The following is a 14,428-nucleotide window of genomic DNA, read 5'->3' as shown; positions in this document are numbered from 1 at the left end:
TCTGCTTTTTTTCAGTTTCGATCCAGCAGCATTGCTCTGTGAGGGTTCTCTTGATTGCAAAACGATCCAAAAACAAGCCACTTTAGTGTGGATAAATATTGGTTGACAAAGGAATGCAATTACCTTTCCAACACATTTTCTCCTTAATCAATTTGGTTAGCATTTTTCAAAAGTTGTTGTTTTAATTGTATACAACTGCAAAATAGGACTTGAATTCATTGTTCCATATAATTCAACTTTACTTTTACTACTTAATTTATTTTATTGTTTTATATAACTTGTAAAAAAAGTTGTTGTGACTGTATTTCACATAATATACACATACTCACAATTTGTAATTGTCTTTCAAATAGCGATGTTTCCACAATCCATATATTTGACATTTCCAGCATTTTTGTTTATGGAGTAACACCAATCAGTTTGTCTAATATTGGTAACTTTTAGGCTTGTTAATGTGCCAGTCAAAACCTATATTTTACATTTATGAAGGGGTTAACCTCCTGGTAGGATATGTAATCTTTGAGATATCCATGTAGCTCCGGGCATTAGACTCAGTCACTTGAATATTTATTTTGTGCCCATCGTCGGTGTAGTGGGGGCATACACCGCATATTTGGAGGTTGCAAATGTAAAAAAAGAAAGTTTCATACAAACACACACATGCATGTAGGGATGTTTTGGTACAAACAAATCCAATGAAAAGCTTGTGTAACCTTTCACACTGCAACTAATGATCTTCAGTATCATAATAGGAAGTCCAACAAGAGGGGCGACAGACCCGGACTTTAGGCACAGTAAACAGGCATATCCACACTGGTTGGGGGGTATGGGGGGGTGGCAGGCAGCGCCAGCCTGCGCGTGTAGATACCTCATGCTGAGCATGGAAATTGGCCCAGACAGCTCAGCCTATTGTGCGATGGCCAGGGAGCCAAAGGTTGCTTGTAATCAAATTTGAGGTTTTATTCCTCAGACTGGTGGAGAAGGCATAGCGGTCTGTCACATGATGAGTGTTAGCAAGTCTGCGCTATCTACTTTTGTGTAGTGAGTGTGTGTTAACATGCTTCATATAGACTCGTGGCTTTGATAGTCCCCCATGGGTTTTTGTTAGGTGGAGAGTCATTTGTGCATATGACAGAAAGAAAACAGGATCTAACCTAGCTATCTGTGTTTTCAATAACTGTATTTGTTTATTCTCTGACTAATGATCTACATGTGGTCAAGTTATTTTTATGTGATTACATTGAGGATGTTTGTTTAGCTTTTTTCTTACAGCAAAAACAGTCTTCTTTAATCAGACTTTCAGCATTGAATGGGAAAGTGTAGCTAAAGCTGTTAGAAGCACCTTAGAACTAACAACGCTCCTGAAAGCATAATTTATTCCTCTAATAATCATATATTTCTCTGTGTTCATCGACATTTAACATGTTTAGATGAACCAATCTCACGTGACTTGTGTGCCGATTTTAAAGGCATTGCTAAGAGCGTATCATCATTAAGATTCACCACTTCGTAATTAGCCAGATTCCAATTGAGCTCTCCAAGAAAGGGAGGTATAATTAGGCTATTCTCAAACAGTAGGTCTTGGAAACACCCTGAAGCAAGTTCATGTGAATGTATTTGATGTCCATCTCTTTTTAGAATTGGAGGGAAAAAAAACAGGGGTCCCTTCATTCAAAACCCCCACAATGGCCCTGTTGAAAGCTAGCACTTTGCAGACTTGCTGAGATCCCTTTTCTCTCCTTTTTAACCCCACTAAAGCTCTTAAAAAGATACCGGCCCATTGCACACGCAATTGATATTCCACCACTCGAACTTAATATCGTGAATGGAGGGCCAAGCTCTATGAATCAAGGAGACAATGCGCTTAGCTTAGCAGCAAACTGGCACTTTGTGTGCGGTGTCTGTGCCTCAGAGGAGGAAGTTTCTAATGTGAGCCTCACAATTGTGTGTCTATAGAGTTCTAATGAGCTTCTGTATGCTGAGTGAATGGATGCTGGCCATTCACCATGAGGGCCCAATGAGCCAGCTCACTGCACACATTCACAATAGGATCCAGGGGGAATGGGAGTGTCTGTGTTGAGCAACTGCACTGCTTAGACAGTCCATAAAATATCAGCAATCGTATTACCATGATTCGATTAGAGTATGTCCATATTAAGTCGGATACATTTAAAAACATCTTTTTAACTCAGTTAGAACCCCTCTCTCCATGCTAAGCTGGTGTGTTTCTCATTCATAAAGTAAAATCTACTATTTCGCTCCAAAGAGTGGATACATGTTAAATGCCAGCTTGTCTTTTAGTGTGTGTGGACTAAATGGAGCTTTTGCAAAACAATGACGTAAGACTGCCCACTCCTTTTTGGGGGGTTGTGCGGTAGTAAACTTAAGACAAACATAAACGTACGTATCCATATCGCCTCTGCAACAGGTTTAAAGTCCAAATCTGGAGTTTTGACATTTAACTGGATATTGTTTGCAAATGATTTAAACATTTATTTGTTTGGAACAATGCTAATTTACCCCAAAAATATAATCTTCATCAGTCATCCTTGACTACATATATATAGTTGTATTATTGAAATTGAACGGCTAGCAAGCAAAGTATACAATATTACACAAATCATATTGTGTATATATATATCGTATATGAGAAGGCTGAAAAACATGACATTTTAAAGTGGACCTATCATGCTATATTTGAATAATATAGTGTAGGACCATACCTATATAAGGCATATTTATACTTAAAAAAAAAAAAAATACCAAACAGATCATGCATTTTAGCCATGCCTCATTTTGCTCAATTTGACATTTTTTAGATCTGTTTTAGCAAGGGCAGATTCAGTGAGAACAGCACCATCTACAGGCCTGGCATATGTACTACAGCGTCTCCAGCGCTTTCGAACGGCAATGGCCGTGGCTGTCTCCTCCTGATTGGTGGAGTTGGCCCAATAGCCGTAGCGCCACCGTCCTGACGTCAGGACAGTGTTCAAATCTGGATCAGTTTTTATCAGATCCGTTGCAGCCCCTTTTTTAGAGATTTGGGTATGGAGGAAAATAGAGAGGGTTGTGTTTTCTGACACTTGGTGAGTTCCCTGGAACACCGGGGACACATATTCATGTATAAAAGACGTACAAAAGTGCATTTTGCATGATAGGTCCCCTTTAAGTGAATAATGTTTTTTCACAGTTTCTCTACACTGTTACATATCAATTGTGATATGTTTGTATTACAGGATGACACTGCTCAATAAGTCAAAACTAGACATATCCTTACCATCAGGGTAAAGACAAAACATTGTTTATCCTTTGAGGCAATGAAGTTCATAGTCTATTCCATTTTGTTCTCTCACTATCTACCTTCTTCCTGCTTGCCCAAAACTGCAGGTCATCTAGTATTGATGTTCCTGGCATGGCCCAAGGGCGACACTGTCTGTTGAACCTCAGTACTGCTGCACCGTGATACTGTCTGCAATTCACTGCCATGTACACAAGATGGCACTGAGAGAATGAAAAAAATCCTGTTTTGCAGTGAACTACTACTACTAATGAAATATTATAATTTTTTTGATTTGATTTATAATATAATAATAGCTCCTTAAAATCATTAATTAAATTGTATATTACTTTATTTTACATTGCTTATTGTAATATTCTTAACTCAGTTCTTAGAAGTCTGTGTATTGCTTACTATCTGTTTTAGGAATTGTTTTGTGTTGTGTTGTTGTGGTAGTGACAACATAACATTATAGAACATTTTATCATTAATCAACTTGAATTGTAACATATACAGTTGTTGAATGTGGAGGCTTACTGCGAGAGTAAATATAAAACACATCATTGAGCAGAATGAGTATTATTGAGCAGACGTGTAATGAATCGTTAGAGCCCACAGTTTTTAATTTGACTCATGAATGTCTGATCTGAAAGACAGGAAAGGTTGATATAACATGGAATTATGCAACACATGAATCACAGGAGAGCCCTGCCTGAACAGACGAGCCAGTTTTTCTGCAGTTCATTCCAATCCTGGCACAGCTACTGCAAGTGGTTTCATTTTGTCTATCTATGGCATTAGTGTGTCTATATGGTGCAGTCATGGCCAAAGTGAACAAGCCTCTGAGAGCTTTGTAATGCATCGCCCATCTGGATATTTTAGAGAGAGCACTTTTGCCCTGCCCTTGATCTGAGAGAGAGTGTGTGTGCGCACAGCAGAAACGTAGGCATGTGTTCGCACTGTGTGTCTTTATTACTTTTCGTTCTTGGCTGGGCACATGCTTTAATGACTCTTATTTTCCTGATGGCACTTTAGGAAATGACAACTTGTGGGCAATACAAAGTAATTACATTTCCTGTGTCGGTACCCAGAAGAAATCTAGTATTATTAATAATGAATAGAAGGCTGAAGCGGCCCTCTCACACAGCAGATGTGACACACTGCAGAGTCACGGTCTGCTTTTGTTTTTTTGACAACAGCCACCCATTAGCTTCACAGTGTGGATCTACGAACAACCTAAATTGGAGAGAGATGGGGGCCTATTTGAAAAAAAACAAACATCCATTTTGCATTTGTAATAATGAAAACAAAACATGTTATTGGCATAAGGGTAAACTGGATCGACGGGAAGGGGAGTATTGATGTAACAATTGAGTTGGTGTTAATGTGGAGTCCTTGGTAAGGAGCTGAGCACCACACAGGATATAAAACTGCATATAACCGTATATCCGCTGACCTCTACTTATTAGCAGAATTAATCCGACTAGCACAGCCAACAAAGACTTTTCCAGTGATCCAGGGATTGGCTGGGGGTTTGTTGTGAACCTGGGATTGCCTCTAAACAGGCCATTATGAAAGAAGGCTTTGATTTATATCCATCTGGCGGTGAATGTATTAGCATTCATGGAAAATGTAGCAGTTTATCCTTCACTGTCTCAGGGAAAAAAAGCAAACACTAGTGTGGCATGGCCGATGATAAAACAGTTATATTTCAAGATGGTAATTGGTCCCATGGATGAAAAAGATGCAGGACGCATAAACAAATATTCAAAGCACAAAGCATCTGCGCTCTATAAAAAGCCATTAACAAGGCTGAGTCACACAGGCACAAGCACTCCATTTTAATTCATCATCCACCTGCTGAAAAGCCAAATTATAACATTACCAAATGACTTAACTAATTATAGTACAAAACGGTTTGCTTACAGGAGGGCATAACTCTCATCTTATCTAATTTAAGCATTTAAAAAATTGGTTCTTGGAGACAGTTGGTATATTGACCTCTATGCTTCACACGAGGACAGATAAGACAGATGGTTTAGAGAGGAGTAAAGGAGGCCATCCACGTCAAAGTGGAACAACCATTACTGAACAGATGATTTTTCCCAGGCTATTTTCCAGCAAGTTACACTTAAATTCATAAGACTCAAGATGATCATGATTGCCGTTTGACTTTGACAACTTTCCTTAACCTCATTAAGGTGAACACACCAAAGAGGTTTAAATGCTTAGGGACTCCACCTGTCGGAAAAATAGATGAAGCTACTTGGATGAATGCTGGAACGTCTACAAGCCAGCAACCCCTAATGCTTGTTGTATTTCTGGACCATTTTATATCTCCTGAGTGTAACAGTTGCCACACATTCTCAAAAGAAAAAGGGCTATAAGAGTGAGAAAAAAAGCATGAATGCATATTATCTCCCTTTTTATTCTTTATAACTAAACGTACATACTTTGGTTTGACTATATATAAGTTACACTAAGAAATAAAGTGTGAATCAGAAAGATAAAATATTGCAGCGACTTCTCTTGATCAAGGATAACTGTGCTCTATCCCAATTAAGGGTCTTTTTTGGCAACTGCACAAGGCTTTTCATATATCTGCTTTACAAGACATGACTCCCATCCCATGCTCTCTTCAATAGCCCTCTCTGCAGTATATTTATGCACCCCAAGAAAACACCTCACTGCTCGAGTCTGAATAACATTACTGTCAGGGGCTTTCTTAAAACCCCAGACTCCTGCAGCATAAAATAAGAGTGAGCACCATTGAATCATAAAGTTTGAAAAATGTTGAATAACCAAGGTCAGCAGTGCAACATTTTATAGTATTCATCACAGGCCCTTACACATAATATTTTCATTAAAATCCAAACCAAGATATTCATAAGAAGTGGTGGAGTTTAAAGGCATTGACCCCAACTAAATGATATGTTTGCTCTGCTGTTCAAATTGCATTTTAAAGTATTTCAAAGAAAGCTCTCCATTTTATAAGCTTCTAATATTAAAACAAATCTGTAAAATGAATCTCTGTCTTGGCGACCAAAACAGTCTCATATTAGTATGACAAAATACTAATTTCATATCATCAATCAATTTGCCTAGAATAGCCTTTGTTTTCTTGTGCAAGTCCTTAAGATAATGGTCCTATACAAAGGCATGCACATACAACATTTTTACATTTATGGTAAGTTAGATCAAAGTGAGAGTATCCATTAACACTGACCTACTGATGTGGTTGTTATTTAACAAGTTTGGGTATTTTTTTGTAATTTTCTTTTTAAAATCCTCCCAGTTTACATCACTGTTAAACAGAACTTGGATCAAGTGTCTAACCAACCTTTGGACTACTTTCAGCAATATTTCCATCTTGTTACATGTTACTTGTTAGACGCTTTTATCCAAAGCGACTTACATACTCAATACTGTGGACAATCACCACAGGAGCAATTTGGGGTGAAGTGTCTTGCCCAGGGACACAACGACATGCTGACTGCAGTGTGGTTTGAACCTGTGACCCCCTGATCCCAACACCAACGCACTATCCCACTAAGCCACACACCTCCCTCTTGTGCTGAAGATCCGGTGTTGTTTTGGTCCTGCCACTCACCTAGACCCTGCCTTCCAGAAAACGTCCTGATCCGAACACCAACGCACTATTCCACTAAGCCACACGCCTCCCTCTTGTGCTGAAGATCCGGTGTTGTTTTGGTCCTGCCACTCCAGAAAACAAACAATCTTCTCATCATCTCTTTTGTATGTTAACTCTGGCTTTACTCCTGCTCGTCTTTGGTAGATAAGCTACAGCCAAGCTTAAGCTAATCAGAAAACATTCCCATACCTCACGCACACTCAGGTCAGACAGCTCCAATCTCCTGGCTGTCCCGCGGACAAAACTGGTCACCATGGGAAACCGTGCTTTCTCCTCCCTGGGTCCACGTCTGTGGAATCAGCTTCCAGAGAACATACGGACCTCGGCATCACTCTCAGTTTTTAGGAAATGCCTCAAGACCCACCTGTTCCACACCGCATTTTACTGACTGTCCTTTACTTTATTTATTTTTAAACCTTTTATGCTCTTAACCTTTTTTTTTAAATTGTTTTTTATATTGCCATATTTTATCCAATATGCTCCTTTAGATATCTTTTTATTTATTTGTCCTTATAGCTTTGTGAAGCACCTTGAGATGACGTTGTCTTTGAAAGTGTGCTATATAAATCAAATGTATTATTATTATTATCAATCAATTTGCCTAGAATAGCCTTTGTTTTCTTGTGCAAGTCCTTCAGATAATGGTCCTATACAAAGGCATGCACATACAACATTTTTACATGTATGGTAAGCTAGATCAAAGTGAGAGTATCCATTAACACTGACCTACTGATGTGGTTGTTATTTAACAAGTTTGGGTATTTTTTTGTAATTTTCTTTTTAAAATCCTCCCAGTTTACATCACTGTTAAACAGAAATTGGATCAAGTGTCTAACCAACCTTTGGACTACTTTCAGCAATATTTCCTTGTGTTCTTGTTTACCAAGTTTAATACTTATTTGTTCCCTAAGCTCCATGATTCATTTCCACTTGTATGCCTGCCTGCCAGTTTGCATGCTTGCCCTGCTGCTCTCCAGTCCACCTCGTCCATCTGCTGTCATTAGCCATCCCTTCTGTTTAACACATCTTACACAGTAATGTTAGGAATACACCTGGTAAAGTTCAACTTTTTACTTGTCAGCATTCTAAAATTGGGTCTTCCTTACACAGCATTTTCGCATAGCAGAGGTTTTGATTTGTCACAGCACGTTAAGCACAGGTGTGACCAATAGCATTAGCTTCAATCCATTTAAGTATCCAGTTAGCCATGCCAATGAGCCAGCAGGCCTGGGAAGTGGTAAACCTACATGGAGCGCAGCCACATATAATGTTATAATTACTACTGTGGCTTTCCCGCTGTGACTTTATAGCATCTTTCTTGTCTATAATAAGTCAATCTTAAAGTTTTCCCCCTAAATGCTACTTACATTTTTAACTTCAAATGTTGTCGTCAATGTAGTTAAGGAGACACGATTCAACCTGTAGAAGAACTACTTGACTCAAACCCAGGTATATTTCATAATGTATTATTGATAACTTATACTGTATGATAGGGCTGCTCAATTAATCGTATTTTAATCGCGATTACGATTATGGCTTGCAACGATTACGAAAACAACGTAATCGAAATAAAACGATTATGTTTTTATTAGTTTTTTTTTTTAATATATATATATTTTTTTGGTTTTTCAGTTGAATTATACTTAAAGTTCAGGGTAATCAACTGTTCAAAACATACTGTTCAAAAAACATTTCTCCAATAAATTGATGTTTTCAAAGTAAATGGATAATCGTTTTTAATAATCGTGATATCAATTATTGACCCAAATAATCGAGATTATGATTTTTGCCATAATCGAACAGCCCTACTGTATGATTGATTCCCTGTGGACAACACTATGCTTTTGCATGTTCTACTGTGCACTGTACACTATTTACATTGAACTGGAATTATTACATTAAAAAAATTCTACCTATATTGCACCAAATCACAGTTATTTCCAGACAAAAAAGAATTTAGTGAGTAAATTATTTTGCCTTCAGGGATTGAGTTAGCACTGTAGACATGTTTTTCTCTTGGCACCAGGCGTGGTTGTGTCTATTTTGGATTCACCAAGAGTCTTCTCATCTCAGGCCACAAGGGGGCTCAGTTGTCCCGCTTTCTCTCTTTCTCTCTCACCCCTCGACAGGTTTCCCTCCCCTCCCTTCCCCTCCTCTCATACTCCACGCCTCCCTCAGTGGACGCAGCTCTCATTCACACTGCTGTAGGAGCGTCTGTGCAGCTGGTGAGGCAGCGGCAGCTCGCTTTGTGCATCCCCTGTAACCCACCTGTGCCGCGGAAGGTGCTGATGGAACAAACCTTACGTTACATGGAATAATTTCTACTCTGTTACATTTGCCCTCTTCTATCCGGATTTGCATCATTGGGCATCTAAAGTTGTGGCGATGCCTCCGCTGAGCATCTGGGATTGGTAATCTGCGTGAGGGGGATAAATCATTCGCATGTGATTGAACAACACTGTTTCTCGGAAGTGGACAAAACATGGACTAATTTGTTTTTTTATACATTCACCATGGGATTATTACAGCTATTTCTGGTTCTCGGCATATTCTGCGCCTCCTCAGGTAGGACACAGGGCTGTCACTGATTGTACAGTAACCGTCTCTTGCAACATGTAGCCGATAAAATGAGATACAGATAATAATAATAATAATGAGACGTTTTGCATAATCTGCTATAACCTTTTCAGACATTATCAGACCTACTTGATCTTGCAGCATTTTACACAATACAGTAACCTTCCATCTAGCAGAGATAACAACATCACAGGTGTCCTTGCTTACACATAACAATGACAATCTTGTTTTTGTGTTTGCAAATTAGTTGTAGGTTTTGGGGTTGACCCTGCCCTGCGCATCAGCGTGTTTGATGAACTAACGCTTGGAGAAGGCTTTGATGGAGTTACTCAGGTCCAGGGCTTCCACAGCGAGTCTAGGGCTTTCCACTTCCAAGGTACAGTAACACCCACTCCATGTTTTTTGATTATACATGGAAATAAAATGTGTCCAGGTGATGGGATCTGCATGTGAAGCAAAGCTGAGCAAACTGCTTTGGATGAAAATGTACTGCCAAAAACATTTGTCCTTGTAATATGTTGTTTACATGTAGATCACTTGTAAGTCTAACAGGATTTAGCCCTGTAAACAACAGGTCAGCTCCTTAAGTGAGATGTGTAAATCTCAGATCATCTCATAATGTTGTAGTCCTAATGCTTGTATTTTGTACTGTCTATAGCACAACTAAGAGACTTTCAGCAACAACATGCAATGGATTTGCAGTTTTCTTCTATAACGGGACATAGCTTGGGGGCCCTAAGACTGCCACCTGCATGAACAATAGGCGATGTTAGGTCTTCATGAGAAAGTGGGGCGAGCAGAGGGGGAGACATGGGTGAATCACCCAAAGAATCATGGAGAGATTTAGCATAATCAGATTAGGCAGGGACAAAACCCTGCCTTCACAGAGATGCATTATGTGAGTGAAGGGGCCCCTCGCGAAGAATTTACCCAATGGGAATCTTTCTGGAGTGTTAAAGCAGTCCAAACACTTACGCTGTAACCAAAATATGAATGGGAAGAAGAGTGAGTCAGATGTCCCTGTTGTCAGTTGTACGGCAGTGTGTAGTCTAAATGTGTTGTAGATGGAACTCAATGAAAGGCACTGGGAAAAATGGAGTTGTCAAAGCTGCCGTACTTGACTTTTTTATGCACTGTTTTGCCACTGTTACATCTCTGTCATTTGATGTCAACCTCTCATTTCAATCCAAATGAGACTGTTAACAGCCCCATAACAGGGATGGAGATGTGTATCGTAACCCAGCCAAAAGTAGCAACAGGGAAATTGCTTTTGGCTCCCCAGATCAGTGGCAAAAGCAAAGACGTGGCAACATTCAAATCTTCACAAGCAGGATCTCAACATAGATCACATAATGAACCGAACTGTCGATGTTGTTTTGGGACAGAGAAACACCACAATCTTTTGTCGACATTTTTCCTCTTCCCTCCTCCTTCGTGGATATCTTCTAATCTCCCTGCACATCCGCTGAGACAGCAGCACTTCTGCATGGAGCAGCAACTCCAGCATCTCTGTGAAGGCAGGCCTCTTGATGTCCTCTGTGTAGACAACACTCAGAAGTGCTCTACACAGGCAGGTAGCAGGAGGGAGGGAGAGAGACAACAAGGAAGAATTGAGAAAGAGAGAAACAAAGACAGTTATAGAAGCTCCTGCAGCTATCGTCACGAATAAAAAAACACGACCGGCACCTCTCCCTCATTACGCTATCTTATTTCCCTGCCTTACCTTTGCTAAGTACATTCAGTAACCCGGGTGGAGAAGGCGCCGTGTTATTTATGGCAGAGCTCGCCTCCATCCTTCTTTTGGGATGTCTGTGTTAAGTCAATGATGTTGGGTGAGGGGCAGGCTGGGAGAGGCGTACCAGGGAAGCAGACCTGGGCCTCTGCTTGCTTGTGATCGGAAATAGACATACAGTAGAGATGCATAAAGACGGAGGGAGATAGAGGGAAGGAAGCCGAGAAAGAAAAGAGAAGCGGGAGCAGAGCTGTCTGCCAGCTGTTTGATGGACTGAGCAGATTCCACATGTACTGATGCTTGGCTGGCTGGGACCAGCAGACAGGCCTACGGTGACATTCCGACGCTCATTAGATAGCAGGCTGAACACATCCATGAATGTCCCCTCCACTGCCTGCCTGCCCAGAGGGAAGGCTGTTATCTCTGGATAGAGGCAGGAGGAGGGGAAGCTGCTGAAAGAGAAGAAGCAAGGGGACAGTGTAATTCACAGTAAAGATATGAACGTATGCGTGGATAAGCAATTTGGATTCTCACCTTGCTGTTTCCTATATTACTGTCTGCCATGGTATGGTTTATGTGTCTGAGAAAGAGGATAGCAGTGAGCAGTGGGGGGGGGGCATTGCTGTTTAGTGCACCCCTGCTGATGCTTTTGAAGGTAGCTGTCAGCGCTACATTGCATGGCATTATGGGAGGTGGACCTCAGGGATGGACATAATAGAGAGGCAGCAGAGAAAGGCCCCCGGGCTATGCTCCTCTTGTATCCTGATGCCAGGTGATACTAAGCCACGCCACAGAATTACCACATCATTAGCACTACCCCCACTGGTTTTAATATCTAGACATCCAGATTTCTATCAGTCTCTGTTTAAAAAAGCACAGGGGCCACACCCAAAAGCACTCCCTTCCCCCAACACACCAACCCTCTCTCCCTCTCAGGCTAGAAGTGTATGGTCCAAACTCATTCCAACTGCAAACAGCCCAATTGCTAGAAGCATCCTTTCAGCTGCAGCGCAAAACTCCCCTGTAATTGTATCTGTGTGTGTACGTGAACCCTGTCAGAAGCATCTTCTTGCTCAGACTGTTTGAACACTGCCAGTGAGGTGTTTCCGTGTATGTTGTCGTGATTATGTCCCTGACTGCAGCGACAGTGAAGTGTAACGGGATGGAAGAGACTCATTTATAATACAGCAACATGATGTGTGTGCAGGAGGGAAGGACAGGGGAGACTATGTCTGAATGTGAGTTTGTTATCCTGCATTATTATGTGTGGAAAAGATAGAAGTGTTTGAACAGGAATGACAATTGCATGTTCCCACTGTAGGGGCTACACTTGCCGGCTGCTAGTTACTACATGATCCACTGGATTATTGTGATGTATAGAAGGATGCGAATGGGAAGGCAGTCCTTTAAAAACAAGATTCAGGTGTCTATATGAGAAAGCAGCGTCTGTACACTCTGATCAATTGTATTGAGCAGGTTCAGGCAGAGGGAGACGTTTTTTTTGAGCAAACTCAACACTTAAAGGAAGGACAAGAAAGCAAAATGAGAATTTACCTACAGGAATCAATAAGGTAATTAACACTGACAAAAGAGGTTAGTGTTACATTCATGCTTGACTTGTACGCTCTCTTTATACTGTCAGGTGCTTTGGATAAAAGCACCTGCTACCAAATGAATCACACAGTGCTCCTGGCGCCCATGTTTAATGTATTTTACCATTTGTCTCAATGCAGTTACTGTTGTGCAATGTACTTTAAATGCACCATTCAAGTCCACAAATGTAATAAAGCAGAACATAATGTGGAAAAATGTGCTTTTATCATGCAAAAAAACTCGATAAAACTCTGCCTATGGGGTAAAATGTACACAAATAACTTCTTTTTTTTTAAGATGGCATTGCAATTTAGGATTTAAAACTATAACCTCTATGAATGATGGTGCCTCGAAAGAGAGCAATTATAAAATAGTGGTCACAATCATTGAAGCTCAGGCCAAGATATTCTGACTTCTAATCCCTAATATGAGTCAAGATCCAAAAATAGCTTGCTAAGTAAGGATGTTCTTGAAATTCAACTTAAAGGTGCTCTAAGCCATTGTTACTCTCATTAAGCTGAGTTGATGAGTGCATTTCTTAAAACAGGACTCAAAAAAAAGATCTAAAAACATCGAAATACATGTGAAGTCAAATTATTTTTCACAGTGACCGTTCACATTTTTTTACTTTACCGTAAAGACAATACTGACATGCCTTTAGTACATCAAAGGATGGCTGGTTGCTGTAATTGTTCCTCCTGTCTGGAGAGGCTGCAAAGACATTGTTATGATTTCAATGTAATAGATGGGAATGATGAAAACAACAGTCCTTGCTCTGTGTAAGAATTCACTCTAAAGTTGATATGAAGTCACTATTTCTGCAGTCTGCGTCAGACAAATCAATCGGCTTTTCCAGAGTTACACACTTTTTAGTGTGAAATTCCCCCTAGGAGCCTCCATTGACAGCATCTCTCTGACTTGCCTCAGTGGAATAGTGTAACAAAATGAGAATTTGGTTCTGAAAAGACTGTCATTTTTGAAAGTACCAGCTTTGTGTCTCACATTAGTTTAATCTGAACGTAAGTATTTTTGCACAGGATTGTGGATTTTGTCCCCTATCTCTTACATTACAAATACTTCCTTCTTTTTGTGTTTGGTTCAAAAAGAGGGATGTTAACACTATGTACGGTATCAGGATAAACTTGTTAACCTTAATAGAAAGCTATAATGAGTTCACAGTCTTTTTTTTATTATGAAAAACACTTAACATTACTTTTTTCCATTTTTTTTTTTTTACAATTATAATTTATTATCTTTTATGAATATCTGGTTGCTAATTTTCCATAAAATATTTTATTTTATTTCAGTTTGTGTTTTATTTGAGTTTGATGCATACAAATACTGTACTGTATATGATGATTGTTGAATATGCACTTTTACCATAAAAGGCCAGCTCGACCAGTTTGTAGAGGCTCATAAAAACAAAACTGTGTGGTCAAAAATGCAAACAAATAATTTTTCCATAGATTTTTTCTTGGTCTGGTAGTTAAAGGGCTAGACAATCTAGTCCACACTGATTTTTAAGTAAACACAAGATTACACAATTTCTTCCAATATATGCTATAGATTTTCCAGTGAATTCTGATGCTTGACCAAA

The 14,428-nt window shown here is 39.8% G+C and overlaps 1 protein-coding gene across 1 annotated transcript in view; it reads left to right on the top strand.

Moving 5' to 3' along the window:
• The first annotated feature begins 9,442 nt into the window (after nt 1-9,442).
• nell2a (neural EGFL like 2a) overlaps nt 9,443-14,428 on the top strand; it is a 79,257-nt gene continuing 74,271 nt past the window's right edge. The window contains exons 1-2 of the mRNA XM_034145932.1: nt 9,443-9,494; nt 9,754-9,882. Of these exons, the coding sequence (XP_034001823.1) occupies nt 9,443-9,494; nt 9,754-9,882 (181 nt within the window). The remainder of the gene's footprint in view (nt 9,495-9,753; nt 9,883-14,428) is intronic.

The sequence above is a fragment of the Trematomus bernacchii genome, unplaced genomic scaffold (assembly GCF_902827165.1).
Source record: "Trematomus bernacchii unplaced genomic scaffold, fTreBer1.1, whole genome shotgun sequence".
Classification (NCBI taxonomy): Eukaryota; Metazoa; Chordata; class Actinopteri; order Perciformes; family Nototheniidae; genus Trematomus; species Trematomus bernacchii.
This window is presented reverse-complemented; position numbering and strand designations above follow the sequence as displayed.